Source organism: Globicephala melas, chromosome 7 (genome assembly GCF_963455315.2).
Source record: "Globicephala melas chromosome 7, mGloMel1.2, whole genome shotgun sequence".
In the NCBI taxonomy this organism is placed as follows: Eukaryota; Metazoa; Chordata; class Mammalia; order Artiodactyla; family Delphinidae; genus Globicephala; species Globicephala melas.
Window position 1 is genome coordinate 56,489,339 of NC_083320.1, and position 20,811 is coordinate 56,510,149.

The following is a 20,811-nucleotide window of genomic DNA, read 5'->3' on the forward strand; positions in this document are numbered from 1 at the left end:
CAAGAAATTATTTGTACATCTGACTCTTTTATAGCATCTCTGGCTTTACATAAAATATTAGAAAAATTGAAAGAAATACAGCATATAATCTTTTATGCTTATGTATAAATTGATACTTCTGTGAAATCTATCCTCCCTTCCCCACAAAAGGAATAAAACAGCATTATTAAAATATTATTTTCTCCAAAAAGAAGTTTCAAAAAAATAAGGTCCTTGAAACTTATCCCTTTATCAAATGTAAATTATAGCTGCTCTGATAAAACGTTTTTAAGTTCAATAAAGTTTAGATAAGAAAAATGCTCTTAAATGGTAATCTGTTCCAGGATTTAATCACTTTGTAATCATGCGCATTTTCTAAGTGCTCACCGTTAAGAACATTCTTCCCGTGACCAGGTTTACCATGCATTACATCTACAAAGTAATCTTGGGAGTATGGAATACAAATTATTGCCTTAGAAAAGACACTGTTTATTCCATGTATAAAGCTCAGAGAGTAGCTTTCAGAAAGATGGAAAGAAAGTAAATACACCGGCCACACAGTTGTTTGAGCTTTATTTTTATATGCATACATGTGTCAAAGAAACCAAAAATTTCAAGATATAGAGTACAACATATCAAATGAAATCATTCAAAATTATTTTAATGTATACACAAATAGCAGTATAAGGTACACGTATACGATACATTACGTAATTTGTTTTGAGGTTGTGAAAAGCAGTATTTTTGGCTGTAAAATTCTGATACTATTATCTATTATATCATTCAAGTAACATATATTTCAAAAGTTAAACTTTTTAAAAATAATAACTAAATTAACACATAACTCTAAGACAATCTGATGGATGAGCTGACTTTACCAAAATAGTGTTGTTCGATTCTTCTACAGAAAGCAAGGAGGTTGCTATAGTTTTTCACCTTCTCAGAAAGTTCATCATTGGTCAACTGTGTGGTAAGAATGGTGTACAGATGGCCAAATACCAGTGCATCTAGTTCAGTAGGCCTAAGACAAAAGCAGAAATGAGAGTAACATGAACAGTGTTTAACTTGTATGGTAGACTATATACTATTTTTTTTAAACACTTTATTCATCTATTTAAAAGGAAAAAAAGTCATGTAAGCAATAAATCCTACCCCAATTTGATAGAATTTATTCTATTTTATTGGAGTTTCTGTTATAAGATATGAAAGAAAAAAAGATCTTTTAAACTACGATTTGCTAGTTGTGTGACTTGCTTTTTTAAATAGCATCATTTAATTGTGTTAAAATAATATTGGTGTAAAAGAAAAAAGAATGTCACACAAATGGAATTATATAGTGTGTAACCTTAAAATAATAATAATATTGGTGTAAATGATCATATTCATTTTATTCATTAATTTATTCACTAAATATATACAACAGGTCTCCAGTGTGCCAGGAATTATGCCAGATGCTAAAGATATAAAAGCAAGAAAGATATTCTAAGACATGGACACAAAACATAAATTACCACAACACAATTTAGTAAGTGCTTTTGTAGATGCATAACCAAAATGCTGTCAAAGCAGAGAATTTCACTGTGGTGCTAGGAAAACAGAATGATACCTGATTACCTGATCATCATATTACAACATGATTTAATTTTAATTTTACCATTTTAAAAGTAAACTTAGATTTCTGAAGGAGATGTAAGAATGGCTTCAACAAAATTTTTTCTATGTTTTCTTTCCCTTTAATTATATATTACTAATAAAAAGATTAAATTTATCTACCTTGCTACTAACGGTCTATAAATGGGACATCACCAATCTATATTATATTAAAATAATTACAGTAGACCCTTGAACAACACTGGTTTGAGGGCTTCCCTGGTGGCGCAGCAGTTAAGAATCCACCTGCCAATGCAGGGGACAAGGGTTCGAGCCCTTGTCTGGGAGGATCTCACATGCCACGGAGCAACTAAGCCCGTGCGCCACAACTAAGCCCATGTACCACACCTCTCTGAGCCTGTGCTCTAGAGCCCTGAGCCACAACTACTGAGCCCGTGCTCCGCAGCAAGAGAAGCCACTGCAATGAGAAGCCCGTGCACTGCAACAAAGAGTAGCCCCCACTCGCTGCAACTAGAGAAAGCCCGTGCGTAGCGACAAAGACCCAACGCAGCCAATAATTAATTAATTAATTAATTTTTAAAAAATACTGGTTTGAACTGTGAAGGTCCACTTACACGCAGGTTTTTTTTCAATAAATACGTACTACAATACTACACAATCCAGGGTTGACTGAATCTGCAGATGTAGAACCACAGATGCAGAGGTCTGACTGTAAAGTTATACATGGATTTTCAGCTGCAGCAAAGGGTCAGCACCCTGAGCCCCCTCATTGTACTGTACTAGTACAATATTACAAAAGGGGAAAATACCATCATTATTATGAACTAATTATTGCTGTCAGCCCTACAGTGAAAAAGTTACTGAGAAAACATATTAGTCGACCTAAACTGTAAAAATATGTTGCAGTAATCTGGTTTGGCAAAACAGATTTGGGGGTCCGTCAAATCCTAATTCTGTCACTTACTAGCTATGTGGCCTTGATCGCCACTGATGAATGACTTCTTTTAATAGTTGCATGGCTTTGTATCTCTTCATGCCACTAATTCCTAAAATATTTATCTCCAATCTGAATCTCTCCCCTGAAGTCCAGAATCATACATTCAAAGGCCTATATAACAATTCCACTTGAATGCTGAATAAGCATCTCAAACCTGCTTGTCCCCTCATCTTCCCAAAATAAAAGTCACCACTACCCACCACCTGTTCAAGCCAAAAATCTGAGTTACTCTTCAGTCCTCTCTTTCTCTTACCCTCCCATATCCATTAGCAAGCCTGGTGAGACACAACCACCAAAATACATGTCCTGAATGCCACCACTTATCTATATCTCCTCCAAGCATAAAACATTGGAATGAATTTCCACTCCACTTACACTAACATGCCAAACTCCTTATCCAAAACATACAAATCTTAGAAGATCTGGCTCCTGTTTACCTCTTCAGCCTCATCTCCTACCATTCTCTACACACAACCATAAATGGTTTTGCTTCTTCCATTTGAACATAAACTCTAGCCAATCTTAGGGCCTTGACCCAACTATTCCTGCTGCCTGGAACACCCTGCCCTTGACTTCATACTGCTGGCTCCTCCTTGTTTTTCAGAATACAACTTAAATATCACATCTTAGTTTGAGTGGTCAGCGTCCCCTGACCACTCAAACTAAAGTGGACATATAGCCGCTTATTGTGATGTGATTCTATTTTAATTCTCTATATGGCACTTAAAACTATCTAATATTTGTTTTTAATTAACTGTCTATCTCTTTCTACCAGGACATAGTCTACTTGTTTCCTGCTGTGTCCCCAACACCTGCAACAATGCCTGGCCCAAAGTAGGTTCTCAATAAATATTTGTTTAATGAATCGATAAAAAGGTGAAGTACTTCTCATACCATACTATAACTGTTTACTTAATGTTTCCCCCATTATACTCTAAGTTCTCTAAAGATAACACTGCATATATCTTTATAACCCCAGTTCTTAGCAAAGTATCTAAGGAACTGAATGGTTATTTGCTGAATGAATACACGAAAGAGAAAGAAAGCATCTTGCCTAAGTTGTATAGGATATTTAATTTTTCAATAGTAGTTATTCACATTCTTCCAAAGCCTTCCCTCTTTTGACACATTCATGAAGTATTAATCAAAGTCAAATGTGCAATTTATGGCCATGTTTAAGAGGGTAGTCAATAGGATAGTTTTAAAAACTCACAAGTGTCCTGGGACTTAATAGCACCATGATCCTAGCATTACAGATGAAGAATCAATAACAAATGGATACCTGAGAAAAACCAAGGATGTAGAAGGTGGATAAATATTGAGCTGAGGCACTTTGTGAGAAGTAATATAAACACCAACTCTTCCAGATCCCTAAACATATTTCTTAAAACGTGTATCTTACCAATTTAGGATTTATTTTCCTAATCCTTATTTAGGATTAACTACCCTCTGCTTCTTGTACAAGAGCCTAAGAAAAGGTGAATATATTCTCTGATGCAACTTCCAGTAGGGTAGATGGGCATCTTTTATCAATAAGGGAAGGCTCTGAATGAGCTCAGGAATGAAGGTATGTTCAAACCAGAGTAGTCTAGAAGTACCCCTGAAGTCGTCAAAATATTATTTGCTTCAAATATACATCCACATAACTCAAAAGGTGCTGAATTATGTAGGGTAATGAGCATACAAAAACTGATCTGATGTTACCTAAAGATAGCAACTTCGTGACAAATTACTTTTAGAACATCTAACAGGAAGTAGAATACACTATACTAAATCAAACAAAACACACACATAACTTAATGCATATTTTTTGTAATCCTTACAAATTTCAGCAACTACTTATATTAGTTGACTCTGACATATATGTTATCAATTCCCACAATTCTTTCTTTTTAAAAAGTACACTGTGGGCTTCCCTGGTGGCGCAGTGGTTAAGAATCCGCCTGCCAATGCAGGGGACACGGGTTCGAGCCCTGGTCCGGGAGGATCCCACATGCCGCAGAGCAACTAAGCCCATGAGCCAGAACTACTGAGCCTGCGCTCTAGAGCCCATGAGGCACAACTACTGAGCCTGCGTGCCACAACTACTGAAGCCCACGCGCCTAGAGCCCGTGCTCCACAACGAGAAACCACTGCAATGAGAAGCCCACACACCGCAACAAAGAGTAGCCCCCTGATCGCCCCAACTAGAGAAAGCCTGTGCGCAGCAACAAAGACCCAACACAGCCAAAAATATATTTCAAAAAAAAAAAAAAGTACACTGTGGTAATGGGGACACAACTGTATACCACTGCTAAAACTCACAGAACTATACACATAAAAGCGTCAATTTTACTTTTTGTAAATTATGCCACGATAAACCTGACTTTTAAAAAAAGCAATAAGCTCAGAAAAATATTTGCAACTCCTATGAGAGACAAGGACAAAAAATTACACTTTAGCCAATACTTCCACTGAACTGTTTAATCAAGCCAAGATTTCATGTACCTCCAGTTTTAATTACCTTTTCTATACAATATGGAGAGAAAACATAACATTTCCACCCTTCTGCTTACTAAGTAGTTTGTAGATTGTAATTTGGATATAGATAGCAACTCTCCTCCTAAGACCTTCAACAACTTTCACATTGTTGCCTTCTCATCTTGCATTATCATTCTTTCCACATTTCTGTTGGTTACCTACTATTCTTTTTTTTTCCAGTTTTATTGGCAAATAATTAACATACATCACTGTGTAAGTTTAAGGTGTACAACATGATGGTTTGATTTACATAAATATATTGTAAAATCGCTGCCACAACAGGTTCAGCTAACATCCACCGATTATCTACTATTCTTTCATTTGAATATCAAAATAAAAACAGTACCATAAAATGCAAATGTTTTCCTAACCTTTCCCACTAAAAATTTTTTTGTACTTATCTTTTTCTTCAATTATTATGGTTCCATATTTCTTTCTCTCTTTCTGATACGTTTCACAGTCTAGTTTCAAAAACATTAATTTTGTCTGAATGTTCCCCAATTTTTCTTTCCCATTATACTATTAACTTGTCATTTCTTCATACTAACAGAAATAATCTACATATCCTTTCTTTATGTATCAATCACTGATCTTTGGGACTATCATTCAAATTTGTAAATCAAGCCCCTTGCCATCAACTTTGCTATATTTTGCTTTTGGATATTTTTGAGCAATTTCCCCTTAATTTTCTTAACTAGTGATTTCTCAGTTGAATAAACTTCAATGAAATCCCATTACCCCCTGAAATTTTTCTTAAGGTTCCCAAGTATAATTTTTGCATCATTTCTTCAAAATACTTTCCTATCAGTATATGAAGGTATATTTTCAAATTTTACCATTTACTTAATGGTTAATAGCAGTACTTTTTCTTTTTCAAACCTAACTCCTTTTCCAATTTCTCATTCAATTTAATCTAGTCTTAACCAACATTTACTGAGCTTCCTCTAATAGGTTTTGTTTGGAAAACAAAAACCCTCAAGGAGCTCATAAATGCTTTGGAGTAGTATTAACTCTTTCTATTCTGATTACATTTAGAAAAATTATTTTTTTCTTCTTCTTCCCCTTTATTAAAAAGGTAACATGAAAATATCACTTCAAGAACAGTTCTGGTTTTTTATTCCAAATGCACTCACCAGGTGAAAGGGAATAAATTACCCAGTCTTTGTGTAGGTGTGTTAACAGATATCACATCAGCAAGATCACAGATTCAACAGATAACACAGATTTTGTTTGAGCTGCATTTTAGAAATATGATTTAAATATTTAAAAGCTACCAACTATATATTATGAAAGATAAAAAGGACAATTGTTAGTATCTACTTTGTATTATTTCTAATTTTTTTCAAATTCGCTTTCCTTTTTCCTTTCCACCATTTAGCTTCTTTGTCCTCTTTTCCCAATTACTATTCTTGCTGCAAGATCTCCCTCAACTATCTTTCCCTTTCTCACATCAAGTAAAGCTACTGAGTTTCTTTCATGAGGCCTCTCAACATGTCTAGTAGGTAAGCTAGAAAAAAAGCTGATTCTAATTTTAGAGGGTAAGGAGAGGATACACAGGGAAATAAATTTTAATATTAAACAATTAAAACTAAAAATTAAAACTATTCTATACTTCAATCATAAAAATGTTTATCTAAGTCTCATATAAGGTAAAATTATTTCAAAAACCTACATCTTAATACCAGTTAAACAGTTTCTCAATTGTTTTTGTACCTATTCTAAATTTTGAATTTTTCATTACAAGTTTAAAAATAATTATACCCGAGCTGATCTCCCTGGGCTATGCAGCTGCTTCCTACTAGTTATCTATTTTACATTTGGTAGTGTAAAATAGCTCGGTGCTTTGTGACCACCTAGAGGGGTGGGATAGGGAAGATGCGAGGGAGATGCAATAGCGAGGAGATATGGGGATATATGTACAGCTGATTCACTTTGTTATAAAGCAGAAACTAACACACCATTGTAAAGTAATTATACTCCAATAAGGTTGTTAAAAATAATAATAATTATACCCTTATGAAGAAAAATATTTCTTGATATTTCCACTGAATCACATGCCAAATGATACCTGGTTACTAACTCTTTGACACTGAGTTTCAATGAGGAGAAAAATAAGTTAGATCTATTATCCTGGCTTCCCATGGAGACAGGGTGCATAACAAAACTAACTCCTAAAACAGAGTGATGCACTTCAAACAATAAAATGCACCCCTTCTGAGCTTTTCAGCTCCTAAGAATTCCTATATCAGAAAGAAAGGGGACTACATAATACTAACATTTTGATACCTTTCTTTTGTATTAGAGACGAAACAACTAGAATCAGCATAGCAAACATCACTAGAAATAAGAACATAGCTGTAGAAACTTTACCTACCAGGATTTCATGGTTTGAACTCTATGACCTTTCTGCTTCAAAGATCAACAGAGCCCAATTTTATTTTAATATCAGTTGTATAGCACATACATTAATATAACTTTAATATTTCCAAGCTATCACCATAGCCATTTTTGCTACAAATATTAACATCTCTACCAAAAGATGTTTGATATAGCTATAGATGAATGCCTATGAAGATGTAAATAATAACAAATAAACCTTTTTAAAAATTATCAATCTAGGGCTTCCCTGGTGGCGCAGTGGTTGAGAGTCCACCTGCCGATGCAGGGGACACGGGTTCGTGCCCCGGTCCGGGAAGATCCCACATGCCGCGGAGCGGCTGGGCCCGTGAGCCATGGCCGCTGAGTCTGCGCGTCCAGAGCCTGTGCTCCGCAACGGGAGAGGCTACAGCAGTGAGAGGCCCGTGTACCCCAAAAAATAAAAAATTTAAAAAATTTAAAAAAAAATTATCAATCTAAAAGTCAAGAGATTTTTATTAAAAAGCCAAGAAAAGATTAGAATTCTAAGCAAACCAATGAGGTTAAAATGCTAATTTAAACCCATCTTAAACTGGATCACAGGATAGCTGATTCTGATATACTAAAATTGTAACTTTAAAAAAAAAAGGAAAATTCATTCTTTGCCTATGTTAGATATTATTTTCCAAATTACAAAAAAATTCTGTCTTAATAAAACATGAATTACTCAATTTACATATATACACATACATATATTCAATCTATATCCTTCACAATTATTTCTATGCTTTACAAATATTTTCATTAAATTTTAAAAGAAAAGTTCATCATAATGCTTGTCCATCCAACAATATTGTTTACAGTTTAGTTTTATTCACTTTTCTAGTCCTCAGGGTATCATCCTTTACAGACAAGTATGGCTACACTTCACGTTTTAATAGTAGTTTGCAAGCTCAGATTTTGTTAACATGTCATAGTTCCATACAAAGCACCTTGAACTACCTCTAGTAGAACCTCTATCATATCATACAATAATGACTGGTTTACATTGTCTACCCTCAGGAGAAAATTCTTAATAGCTAGCACTGCATTTTAGAAATCTTGGTCTCCCAGAAGCTAGTGCTATGCCTGACACCCAAGAAATTAAATGGTTAATGAATGCAAAAATGAACTTTAATATAACTAAATCTTTTCGTAAATATTTCTTGATAAAACAATTCCTCTATGATAAAATGTTTGATACGACATGTATGATAAAATAATAATACAGAAAAGAAACTAACTAAAAAGAATAAATTCTTACTGCTTATTGAAGAAATACGGTTGTGTTCCCAGTCTTTGAGAAAGAGCTTGACAGCACTGGTCTACATCTTCTAAGACCTAACACAAGCAACAGACCCCAGAGAAAAATATTTAAATTAGCAAAGCAATAAAATGTGTCTAAAACTTAATATGTATCATAGTTTATAATAAAAATATAAATTTAGGTAACCATTTTTAGTATATTTAAATCAGACTATAGACCACATAGAGAACATACGTAATAATTTCTATACAAGAAACCGGAAGAAAATTTGAAAGCAAATTTCCTTTAAATACAAGTACATTTAAGTTACTTATAAGGATTATGATCAAGAAAGTTTTTATCTCAAAATTCTACTCCCTACAAAAATGTTTTCCTGAATCCATATAATCAAATGACTTCACATATATTAAAAAATCTGCTTCATAAAGATGACACTGCTGACCTACCATGAGTAAAAATCATTTGAATTGTTTTCCCACTAGTGGAAATAGATTTTATTTACTCCATCTCTCTTCATTTACCCAATCCCCCTTGTGGCCAACGGCACACATCAATGAGTTGGCTGACTAGGACTAGGGGTATCCTTGAAAATGAGACGTTAATTAGCTTAATGATGCTCAAACTCATGACCTTGACAAGATATATATTTTTATAATTTTGCTACTTCAGTAAATTTAAGACCAAAGAAAAGCAGGTATATTAAGCACTGCATCTAATAGGGTTGGGTTTTTCTTTTTAAGCCCTGATGCTGCAGATCTATATTTATTGGCATAAAAAAATGTCCACAATGTATTGCTGAATGGATAAAAAAAATTAGGTTATAGAGTGGCAGTTATACTATGACCCCATTTAAAGAAAATGTTATTAAGAGACACCTAGAAGAATGTTCTCCATATAGTTAACAGTGGCAATTTCTAGATGGTAGGATTCCAGCCAACTTTTATTCCGTTTTTGAAGTTTTTGGTATTACATAATTTGTTTTACAATAAGCATGTGTGATTTTTATAAAACAAAAAAGTACTTCATGTCAGAGAAAATAAGAGCAAATGTTTTGTTAATTTTTTTTATTATGTTGGGAGTTAGTGTGTTTTTTTGGCTGCGCCGCGCAGCATGTGGGATCTTAGCTCCCCGACCTGGGATGGAACTGGCACCCCCTGCATTGGAAGTGCAGAGTCTTAACCACTGGACCGCCAGGAAGTCCCCTGGGATTTTTTTTTAAAGGACCAACAATTAAAAATCTTTTTTCTTTATGTATTAAAGTTGAGGGTTTTACCAACTTCAATCTGAACTGACCTGGTCCAGTGTCTTGTTACCCCATCCAATAGCTTTCATCTTACGTTTGACTTCCCACTGTTTCTGATAGGCCAAAATATGATTCAGAGGCCAAGGGTAAGGAGATCCATACCTAGCATGAGTGATCTAAAGCAAAAAGATTATGTTAAAAACATGATTCTAAAGACATAGCCTGTTTTCACAAATAAAATTCTAAGGGAAATATATTTCCAGAGACCACAAACAGAGCAATCTGAAAAAATAAAACAAAACATAGCTTGCAATCTAAAAATTAAAATTTTAAACCATTCTCTTTAAAAATATATAAACTTTCACATACTCTGCAACCAGTTATATCAAACAATGACACACAGCTTCCCTAAAACATATGTGCAAGCAAAATTAAAGTGAAAAACTATATCACTAATGGTATAAACCACAATGTTTCATTTATGAGCAGGGACTTATGATTCTGAGCAAAAGTGTTTTTTCATTAAATTTTAATTAAGATAAATGTTGCAGAACCACTCACCTCCCCTACAGTAGCTTCATCACACCACTGAAGATACAACTAGGAAAAAAAAAACAGTCACCAAAACTTTAAAGTATCAAAGAGAAAATGGATAAAGAAAGTTACTTCTTGCCAGGGTAATTTTTTATAAGCTAACGTCATAAAAGTCACATATGTGAGGGTTGTTTTTGTTTTTTCTTGGCTAATGTTGCTACACAGAATTAGTAAACTTAATGGTGGTACCTATAAAAATATTTCTTATTCATAGAATACATCTCTAAATGCCATTAAAGTATTTTACAGATACCATTTAAGTGAATTTCACAAGACCAAAATAAAATAATGAGTGGGCAAGAGTCACTCCTGTTTACAAACAGAAAAACTAGAAATGATAATATCAGGCAACTTGTTCAATGATAATGATCAAATAATTTGGTTAACGACACTAGCCCTAGAAGTGGCTTGACTGTTTTCCTATTTTTCAGTAACTTTAACATAACCCATAAGAAAAATGATCTTTTATGAGAGAAAAAGCTTATTTTCAAGGCCTATTATCTTCTATTATACCTCTGCAGTCAACAGCATATTGTTGACTAATTCCATGTAGGCTTTCATTTCTGCTTTTTGGACTTCATCCAGCCCATCACTAAGAGAATGGCCCTAAAGGGAATTTAAAAAACTTTAAAAGAGCATCATATTAAATATACAAAAACTTTCAGTTATCTTACTACCAAGTAATACAACATCAATGTTTTACTGTAAATGTCCAATGGATTCATTTCCAAAATGCCCCCTAAAACATAATTATTTTATGTGAAAAAATAATACTTTGCTATCACTACAAAATATTAATAAGTATTTACTTGTCATTATAAAAATGTATCTTTCAAGAGACAAAATTACATTATTATTTCACAAAAGAAGAAAAGAGCGATGGTCAGTAAACCTTGTTTTTTTTAAGAGACTAACCTTTTTAGTAATAAAATAAATTCCAAAGATTGACATGTGTTACTTATAAAGTGGTCAAAGATTTTCTTAAATGTTATTAGTAAAGGATAGGGAAATAGACACTAATTTTTAAATTCTAATACAGTATAGTAATGAGTAGATGCATAAAATAGTATAAGCTTTAGTTGTAAGATTTTTAAAATGCATACCCTATAACACTGTATTATCACTCTTAGGAATTTATCCTAAGGAGATAACTTAACGAGTGTACAAAGGTGTACGTACAAGAATATTTGTATTAGCACTCAATAACAGCAGAAAATTGGCAACAACTTCAGTGTCCATCAATAAAGACTTAAATAAATCATAATACATCCATATGATAGAATATTATACAACAATTTAAAAGGATAACATATATCTATAGTCATTAAATGGAAGAATTTCAAAACACACTGATGATTTTAAAAGGCAGTTTGCAAAATAATACATAATAGTATGACCTGTATTTTTCTACATATGCAAAAAAAAATTCTGGAAGCATGTTCCCCAAAATGTTAATGGAGGTTGTTCTTTGATAACTATTAAAATCTAAACTGAATAATAATTCAAATGGGTAAATTAGCATTGATACATTCAACTTTTAAACATATTCTATAACTCCCTTCTCAAAGGTTAACCTGATATTTTACAACAATGAAGAGTTTTCATTTGTGACCAAAATTCTCTTAAGCATGAGTTAGAAAATTATCTATCACTTTGTAAAAGTCAAATGGCCTCTTCTGCCACTGACTTACATTATGGGGGGAAAAACTTACTCTTTAGAAATATTTCTCTGGTAGTTTATATCAGCATTTTGTAAAACTAGGTTAAAATCAACGTAAATGTTACAACACCCTAAAGAATGATGAATGACTTATTTAAAAGTAACTGTGATCAAATGCATTTAATATCTTTTTTATTACCTTGGCTTTAACGAATTGGACTATTGGACCAAGTTCCGATACTACTTGATTTCCTACGTGAATAAAAGGTACTTTACCTGTTGAGGGGGAAAAAAAATGTGAAAACACTCTTCATAAATTAAAGTTTGTGCTAAAAAGGAAATCAACACAAAACTGGGATATGTTTTATTAATACACACAGTTTCCTAACACTATGACTTTTGAAAATTATAGTTAAATGCGTATGTTAAATTCTAAAAATTTTTAAACATTAATTACTAATTTTAAAACAAAAGAAAAAAAAGGAGATTCATTTCTAGAGTTCTTATATGTAATAACAGATCAAAATATTCCCTTTTCAGAGCTAACACTAATAAATCACTATATAGCAGTAAATACTAATTATTCAAATTATATGAACCAAGCCTAGTCATTGGTTCATGACCACTGATAGATCCGAAAAAATTAAACTAGGCCTTCCCTTCAGAGTACAATGAATCAATCTATATTTAAGCTACATTTATGAAGCTTATTTTTTTTTTTTTTACATCTACTACTTTCAAATCTCAGGTACCCATTCAGATCAATTGTTTAAGCACATAATGGTGCATTAATAAATGTTATCTGACTCAAAAATTTCAGGAATTAAGACAATAACAATCTTTGAAGGTATGCTAGCTTATAAATTATAATACAAAGTATGCTCCCAACACATGTGGGGAAAAAAGAATTAGTATGCTTACAAAAACTGGTTTCCCTAAATAAATGCCACATTAAAAAAGTAATATTTCATTTTTTTAAATACTAATAATAGATGAAATTATCAGAGATGATGATCTCCAAATAGCAATAAAGTCTACCTCAAATGCTAGAGGATGAAACTTTGTCAGACCTAGTTCAAATAGAGTTCACACTAACAGCTGGCTTCTTCGTGGTCCTTTTCAAGAGATTCACTCCTCTCTGGCTTAGACAGCCTGAGGGTAATGGATGAGGTGCACAGCACCAACAAAAGCTTCATCTGCGTCCACAGGACATTACAAAGGAAAGGCAGGCCTTTTGGAATACAACTCAACAGAGGTATTTAGAAGACATTTCCATTTACCAATATAAAAACACTGAATTCTGCATTCCTTTTTTCTACCGCTTTATAAATCTTTCAAAAGAGAAAAAAATTTCTTATCTGCATTAATAATTAGATCATACTCTTTTTAAACTTAGGATAATATCTTTGTAACTACTATACTGATAGAAATAGTGCAGGTCCTCTGAGATAATATGACCAAAGAATGAAAACGATTTGTGAATGAATGTCTAGACCGAAGAGTATTTTGTGGTGGTACATTTTGAGATCAAAGTATATTTCTCATTTTCATTATCCAGTTTGGAGTTCTTGGAAGACAGAGTTTATACTGGCATACCTTGTCTTATTGTACTTTGCTTTATTGTGCTTTGCAGATATTGCGTGTTTTTACAAACTGAAGGTATGTGGCAACCCCGAATTGAGTAAGTGTATTGGTGCCATTTTTCCAACAGCATTTGCTTACTTTATGTCTCTGTATCACATTTTGGTAATTTTCACAATACTTCAAACATTTTCATTATTATTATATTTGTTATAAATATAAAACTTTAAAGGATGAGGAGTTGCTTCTTATGGATGAGCAAAGAAAGTGGTTTCTTGAAATAAAATCTACTCTTAGTGAAGATGCTGTGAAGACTGTTGAAATGACAACAAAGGATTTAGAATATTACATAAACTTAGTTTATAAAACAGCACCAGGGCTTGAGAGGACTGACTGCAATTCTGAAAGACGTTCTACTGTGGGTAAAATGCTATCAAACAGCATTCCATGCTACAGAGAAATCGTTTGTGAAAGGAAGAGTCAATCGAAAAGGCAAACTTCAATGCTGTCTTATTTTAAGAAATGGCCAGGGACTTCCCTGGTGGCACAGTGGTTGAGAATCCGCCTGCCAATGCACGGGACACAGGTTCGAGACCTGGTCCGGGAAGATCCCACATACTGCGGAGCAACTGAGCCCGTGCGCCACAGCTACTGAGCCTACACGCTACAGCCCGCAAGCCACAACTACTGATGCCATGTGCCACAACTACTGAAGCCCATGCACCTAGAGCCCATGCTCCACAACAAGGGAAGACACTGCAATGAGAAGCCCACACACCACAACGAAGAGTGGCCCCCACTGACCGCAACTGGAGGGGGCCCGCGCACAGCAACGAAGACCCAACGCAGCAATCAATCAATCAATTAGTGAATGAATTAATGAATGAAAGAAACAATAAGAAATGGCCAGAGCCATCCCAACCTTCAGCAACCACCACCCTGATCAGCCAGCAGCCATCAATATGGAGGTAAGACCCTCCGCCCGCAAAAAGGTTTTGACTCACTGAAGGCTCAGATGATGGTTAGCATTTTTTAGCAATAAAATATTCCTAATGGAGATATGTATAGTGTTTTTTTAGCCACAATGTTATTTCACACTTAACAGACTACAGTACAGTGTAAACATAACTTTTATATGCATTGGGAAACCAAAAATATCCATGTGACTCACTTTATTGTGATATTCGCTTTACTGTGGTGGTCTGGAACCAAACCCCACAGTATCTCAAGGTATGCCTGTATTTTATTTCTTTTCTTAAAAATACTTTGAGCATTGTAGATTCTGAAGCAGGGAAGCAGTGTGGGTAGCCAATTGAATACTCATATATCTCTAAATACAAAGAAATAAATAAAAATCAAGGCAACAAGGAACTTACCTGGTGGTGCAGTGGATAAGAATCCACCTGCCAATACAGGGGACACGGGTTTGAGCCCTGGTCCAGGAAGATCTCACATGCCATGGAGCAACTAAGCCCACATTCCACAACTACTGAGCTTGCGCTCTAGAGCCCGCGAACCACAAATACTGAGCCCACGTGCCACAACTACTGAAGCTCAGGCGCCTAAAGCCCATGCTCCGCAACAAGAGAAGCCACCACAATGAGAAGCCCATGCACCGCAATGAAGAGTAGCCCCTGCTCGCCACAACTAGAGAAAGCCCATGCACAGCAACGAAGACCCAATGCAGCCAAAAAATTAATTAATTAATTTTTTTAAAAAATCAAGGCAACAAGTTAGAAGTAAATAATGTTTTCTGTCACTAGCCTGACTTAAGGTGGAGCCAGTGTTATATCCTTATTATTGGAGGTGATCAGGCAAAAGCAGAGTGAGACAGTTATTCTCTGGCACCAATCAAAGGTCATAAAAAAAACCCCAAAGGCCCTGCTTCTCATTTTAGGCAGAATAATCATTTTGGGAACTTTTATATTTAAAGAAAGCAAGATGTTGCCAAGCAAGTTTATTTATTCAGAGAATATTAGAAATAGAAAGGACCTTGGATGTCATCTAATGCAACCATCTCATATTACAGATGAAGCCACTGAGGCTCAAAGAAAAGAAGTGAAATTTCCCAAGAAAACTGTTAACATGTGACAAAGTCACAGAAGGGTTAGACTAAAAATTTCCTAACTCTTAGCCAAGTGGTCTATTCCATGATGTTCTCTGCTTTAAAAATCTACCAACAACCAGATCAAACAAGCAAATAAAATATAACACATTCCCACGGTCACCCAAATCATATGATGAAAGAAACACTAGAGATGATGAAATTTAAATACCTTAATAGAAAGTGTCATTTTCATCTACCTATAGGAGACTTCTCCTATGCATATATGTATATATGCATGTATTGTAGTCTCTATACTATTTATGTTTGTCTTTCCTAGAATCTATAAAGATGGATAACTACCTAGGTAATACTACATATAGTACAGTCATTTTAGGAAATAGGTGGATAAGCTATATGGCTTTTCCTTGATTTGTCAAAGATATTAACTTTAGTATTAGATTACTAACCTTTTTATATGTATATCTACACTCTTTGTATGACTACACAGAGGAAGAAGATGGACAGAACCCAATATAATTCATTTCACCAGAATTCAATAAAGTTTATAAAACCTATGTATAAACTTAAAACAAAATGATTCAATTAATAGCCTTCAAGAATCTAAAAGATGTATATGTTTATAAGTCTAAAAATTATTTTATTGAAACGTTTTTAAAATGTATATTCATAAACCTATAAATGTAGAGATATTCATATAGAATTTTCAGTGTGTATAGAGAGGGTGTCTTCACAACTGTTGACAATTATTAACACCCTTAAGAGTTTATGATGAAAAAAATGTCATTCCTAACGATCCAAGTCATTCCTAAATTATCATCACAATAAAGAGATCGATAAATGTCTCCCTAAAAAGCAACGTAATACACTTGTACCAATCAGTTATATTCAACGAATTTATTCATAAAGCAGTGGTTCTATGTGTTATTATTGCTCCAGCAAAACCATAATTATAATAACCCATACCAATTCTATTTATTTATCAGATTTGGTGGCACTATATTTTTATATTAAAAATTACCTGAATCACATTTATTTAAAACTGTACCTTAATCTACTAATACATGATACACAGAAAAGGCAATACTGATTATAAAAAATAACAGAAAGGCTAAAACCTTAGTAAGAAAAAGTAACTTAAAAACTTAAAATGAAACAAAAAGAATCAGAAACCAAAGACCAAAGACATTCAAAGACAGATCTATGACACATTAATTTAATTATTCCACAATCTCTCTTCTTCCATTGGCATAATGGGAGAATACAATTTAGAGAAGTGTATTTAATAATAAATGGATTCACATATTAAAATTTGTTTTCTGAAGAAGGAACAGTCTTATGTAAATAAGACTGGGGGAAATCTGAGATTATGTATTTTCTTAACATTTACTATTTGAAACAATTCCCCTAACTTTCCAGTAATCATCTCTGACCACAGAGTTGAAATGAGTAGACATGTCACCCCAAGACTGTCAAGTTTGCAACTGTTACTTTATAGAATGGGAAAATTCTTCAAAGGGTAAACAAAAAATATAGGCATTTAAAAAATCTAGGTACAAACTGGACTATCACTGCAATTTTATCAATGCAGAATATTAACAGAGAAGAAAAACAAAACTAAAAAACACTTACCAGATGGAGACATATATTCTGCATTTGCCCTGCAAACCACTTTGACGGGCAGATTACACATCTGCAAAAAGGCCTGTCAACCAAGAGAAGTCTACAGTAAGTCTAGTGAAAGTATATGCATATTCGAACACAACTTTTTATTTATTTCTTTTCCAAACTTAATAGCTCAGGAAAAGAAAAAGAATGAATCAACTTAAAGTGAAAGATTTGTACTCTAAGACAAAAATAAAATGTCATTTCAATACTAAGAATCAATATGACTTAGACACCAGTAAATGTATAAAACTTAAAGCATTTATACACACAAATGTAAATTATCCACTTATTTTACTGCATTAGTTTATGTAAGTCAGCAATACTGTGTATTTATTTAATTTTCTTTAACAGATGACTAAAGTCCAAACTTTATAAGCTATTACTAACTTCCACTACTCTTTACAGAATCCTTATCTTTCCTGTCTTAGGGGAAAACTCTCAAAATGTTAATTTTACTACGTCAAAGTTCTCTCCAATAATACTCAACATCCTAATGTGTAGCTTTCATGCTTATTAACTCACTTTTTAAAGGTATAGAATTGTTTATTTTTACTTTGTTTATAACAACAAAAATTTTATAAGTGACTTAATTGTCTAACAATAGGCAACTGTTAAATTATTTATGGTAAATGCAAACCATATAATTTTATACAACAATTTTTTAAAATCATTAATTATATCTTCACACATGACTGCCTGAAATAAGAACTTTATTTCCAAAGCTTCCTTCCAACTGGGTGTGACCAATGTCTAAATTCTGGCCAACGGGACTCAAAGTTCCGGGCAACTGCTCGGGAAGTTTCTTTAAAAAGAAGAGATATGACCTCTCCTCTTTTTCCTTCTTGCTGACTAGAATGTGAAAAAGATGACTTACAGCCACCGTAGCCAAACTGAATCACAGTAAAAGCTGAGTGTTGAAGATGATAGAGCAACAAGAAGAAGCAGGAAGCCTAAGTTTTTGATAATCATTCAGTCCCAAACCTGGATTACTTGTATTAAAAAAAGAAAGAAAGAAAAGAAAGAAACTTCTATCTTTTTAAGCCACTGCTATTTTGGGTTTTCCATAACTCACAGCCAAACCTAATCCTGACTAATTTACCAACAATTACTGTTTCTAGGTTTAAACAGCACCTCACCCAAACAAAAGTTGACTCCTCTATGTCTATGTAAGTATAGCTAACAGTCCTCTAAATACTATAACCTATGCTCCCAATTTATAACAATAATAGTGAGCTTCTTGGTTGGCCCACAAGTATGGGCTCCAGGTAGTGGTTCTCAAGCTTCAGTGTACCATCAAAGTCATGTGGAAGGCTTGTTAAAACACGGATTGCTAAGAAGGGAAGAATTAGAATAAGTATAAAGAGACCTTTCAAGAAGACTGAGAAGGAAGAAGGGAATTAAGAAGGGTCAGCTCCCTTCTATTATATATGTATCTGTACCCAATGATGGAAAAAGGTTGAGCTCGTTAAAACTTATATAGGAAATAGGCTGAAATGACAAGAACCAGGCAAAATAACTGACATACAAGATCCATGAGAAGATAAAAAGGAATGAAATAAGAGCACAGGTGGAAGCATCTGTTTTTTTCAGGAAACAGGACACTTTTTCCACTGTACTTGCAAGGGGTGGTCAGCATCAGTGATGATGACTGCAAGCTGATAAGTGAGAAGGACAAGAAAATGAGGGAGTGCTCATATTCTGTGAAATGGGAGAAAAAACCGTCTGCCGAGAATGTAGGACCAAGAGGGGGTTTAGGCCTTCAGAAGAACAAAAAGAATTTGAAAGAACTGCTTAATGCATCTTCTCAAAGGTCAGAATAATACTCAGTTGTTAGTTAACAATCATAGTACTATATAAAATAGTAAATATGGTATATTTTCCTAACCTCCATGTATATTGGTAACTGTACTAATCATTGTTCCAAAAAGCTGTGTTTCACTAAAAGAGATTAAGCAAAATTGAAACGTTCTACAATTGAAGCCATGTTTCCAGTCCTGTGAATTTTTTACTTCTTTACTAAAAAATAACTGGCTTAATTTTAACCAATTTAACAACATTCAACTTACCACAGACCTCAATTGATGGCACAATTCTACTTAGCCAAAGATTAATTTTATGGCATTTACTGCAATTATTCTTCATCCCTGATTCAAAAGAAATTTTCTGAATTAATCTGAATTAATCACAAAGAAGTCTGATGTCACAAACACAGTATTTTCATCCAAACATTAAAAATGCAAACCAAAACATTACCATTACTGTCTTCAAGAATATAAAAATTCCAAATCCAAAACAGACTTTGATTCAACAGTATTTCTCCTTTCTCTTGTAGCACAGGAGAAAAATCTCTGAGGCTCCAGAATAGGACTTTCACCTTTCACTTGCATTTTCAATCTCTTATCAGCACCTCAAATACTCTAATTAAAACAGGTGCGATACACCAACCTAAAACACATTTTATTTTCAATTCTGAATAACAATCTGCATACTTTTATTCTTATGTAAATACAAAGAAAAATGTAGTTCTAATCATAATAAGGAAAGTTAGGAAAATTCAGCCAACTCCTATTCCTCTGTTGGATACATTATTCCAAACTAATTCAAGTGATTGACAACATAAAATAATTTAAATAAAAAATTTAGCACATCCTATGAGAACAATGATTTATAACTGTGCTGTCTAGTATGGTAGCCACTAGTCACCCGTGGCTATTTAACTTAAATTGATTAAATTTGAATAAAATTTTTAATTCAGTTCCCCAGTCACACTAGCCATTTCACATGCTCAATAGCCATTTCACATGCTCAACAGCCATATGTGGCTAGTGGCTACCATATTTATTGGCCAGTACAAATAACAGAACATTTCCATCATCACAGAAAGTTCTACTGGACACTGTGGGTCTATTGCAATAGCAATGGTAATAGCAATAGCAATGGTAATCAGTGCATAAAAGATACCTTAGCAAAACAGGTTGACATCATCTGAAAGAGATTAGGCTAAATATTATAAAAACAACCTGCATAGTATTACAGTGATGACTGTGAGACATTAAACACCATAATATTTTCAGTTTTCAGAAAGAACTAATATAGGGCTTACTCATTTGCTGAGCAACCCCAATTGACAAAATGGGTCAGGTAAGTTTATTAAAATGTGAAAACTAAGAACTTTAGAATGAATAAATTAAAGCACAGCCAATCAATATATTCTTTGAATATAAATTTACTG

The 20,811-nt window shown here is 33.7% G+C and overlaps 1 protein-coding gene across 2 annotated transcripts in view; it reads right to left on the reverse strand.

Annotated features, from left to right (window-relative positions):
* Positions 1–533: 533 nt before the first annotated feature.
* The window catches only part of MTX2 (metaxin 2), a 63,516-nt gene continuing 43,238 nt past the window's right edge, over positions 534–20,811 (reverse strand). Inside the window, exons 4-10 of one of the 2 annotated variants that reach the window (XM_030851240.2) lie at positions 17,544–17,616; positions 12,465–12,541; positions 11,119–11,211; positions 10,573–10,611; positions 10,062–10,187; positions 8,766–8,842; positions 534–1,000 (exon numbers count right to left, since the gene is read on the reverse strand). In XM_030851240.2, coding sequence (XP_030707100.1) covers positions 826–1,000; positions 8,766–8,842; positions 10,062–10,187; positions 10,573–10,611; positions 11,119–11,211; positions 12,465–12,541; positions 17,544–17,616 — 660 coding nt within the window. In that variant the 3' untranslated portion in view covers positions 534–825. The remainder of the gene's footprint in view (positions 1,001–8,765; positions 8,843–10,061; positions 10,188–10,572; positions 10,612–11,118; positions 11,212–12,464; positions 12,542–17,543; positions 17,617–20,811) is intronic. The other variant, XM_060302229.1, reaches the window with a different exon arrangement.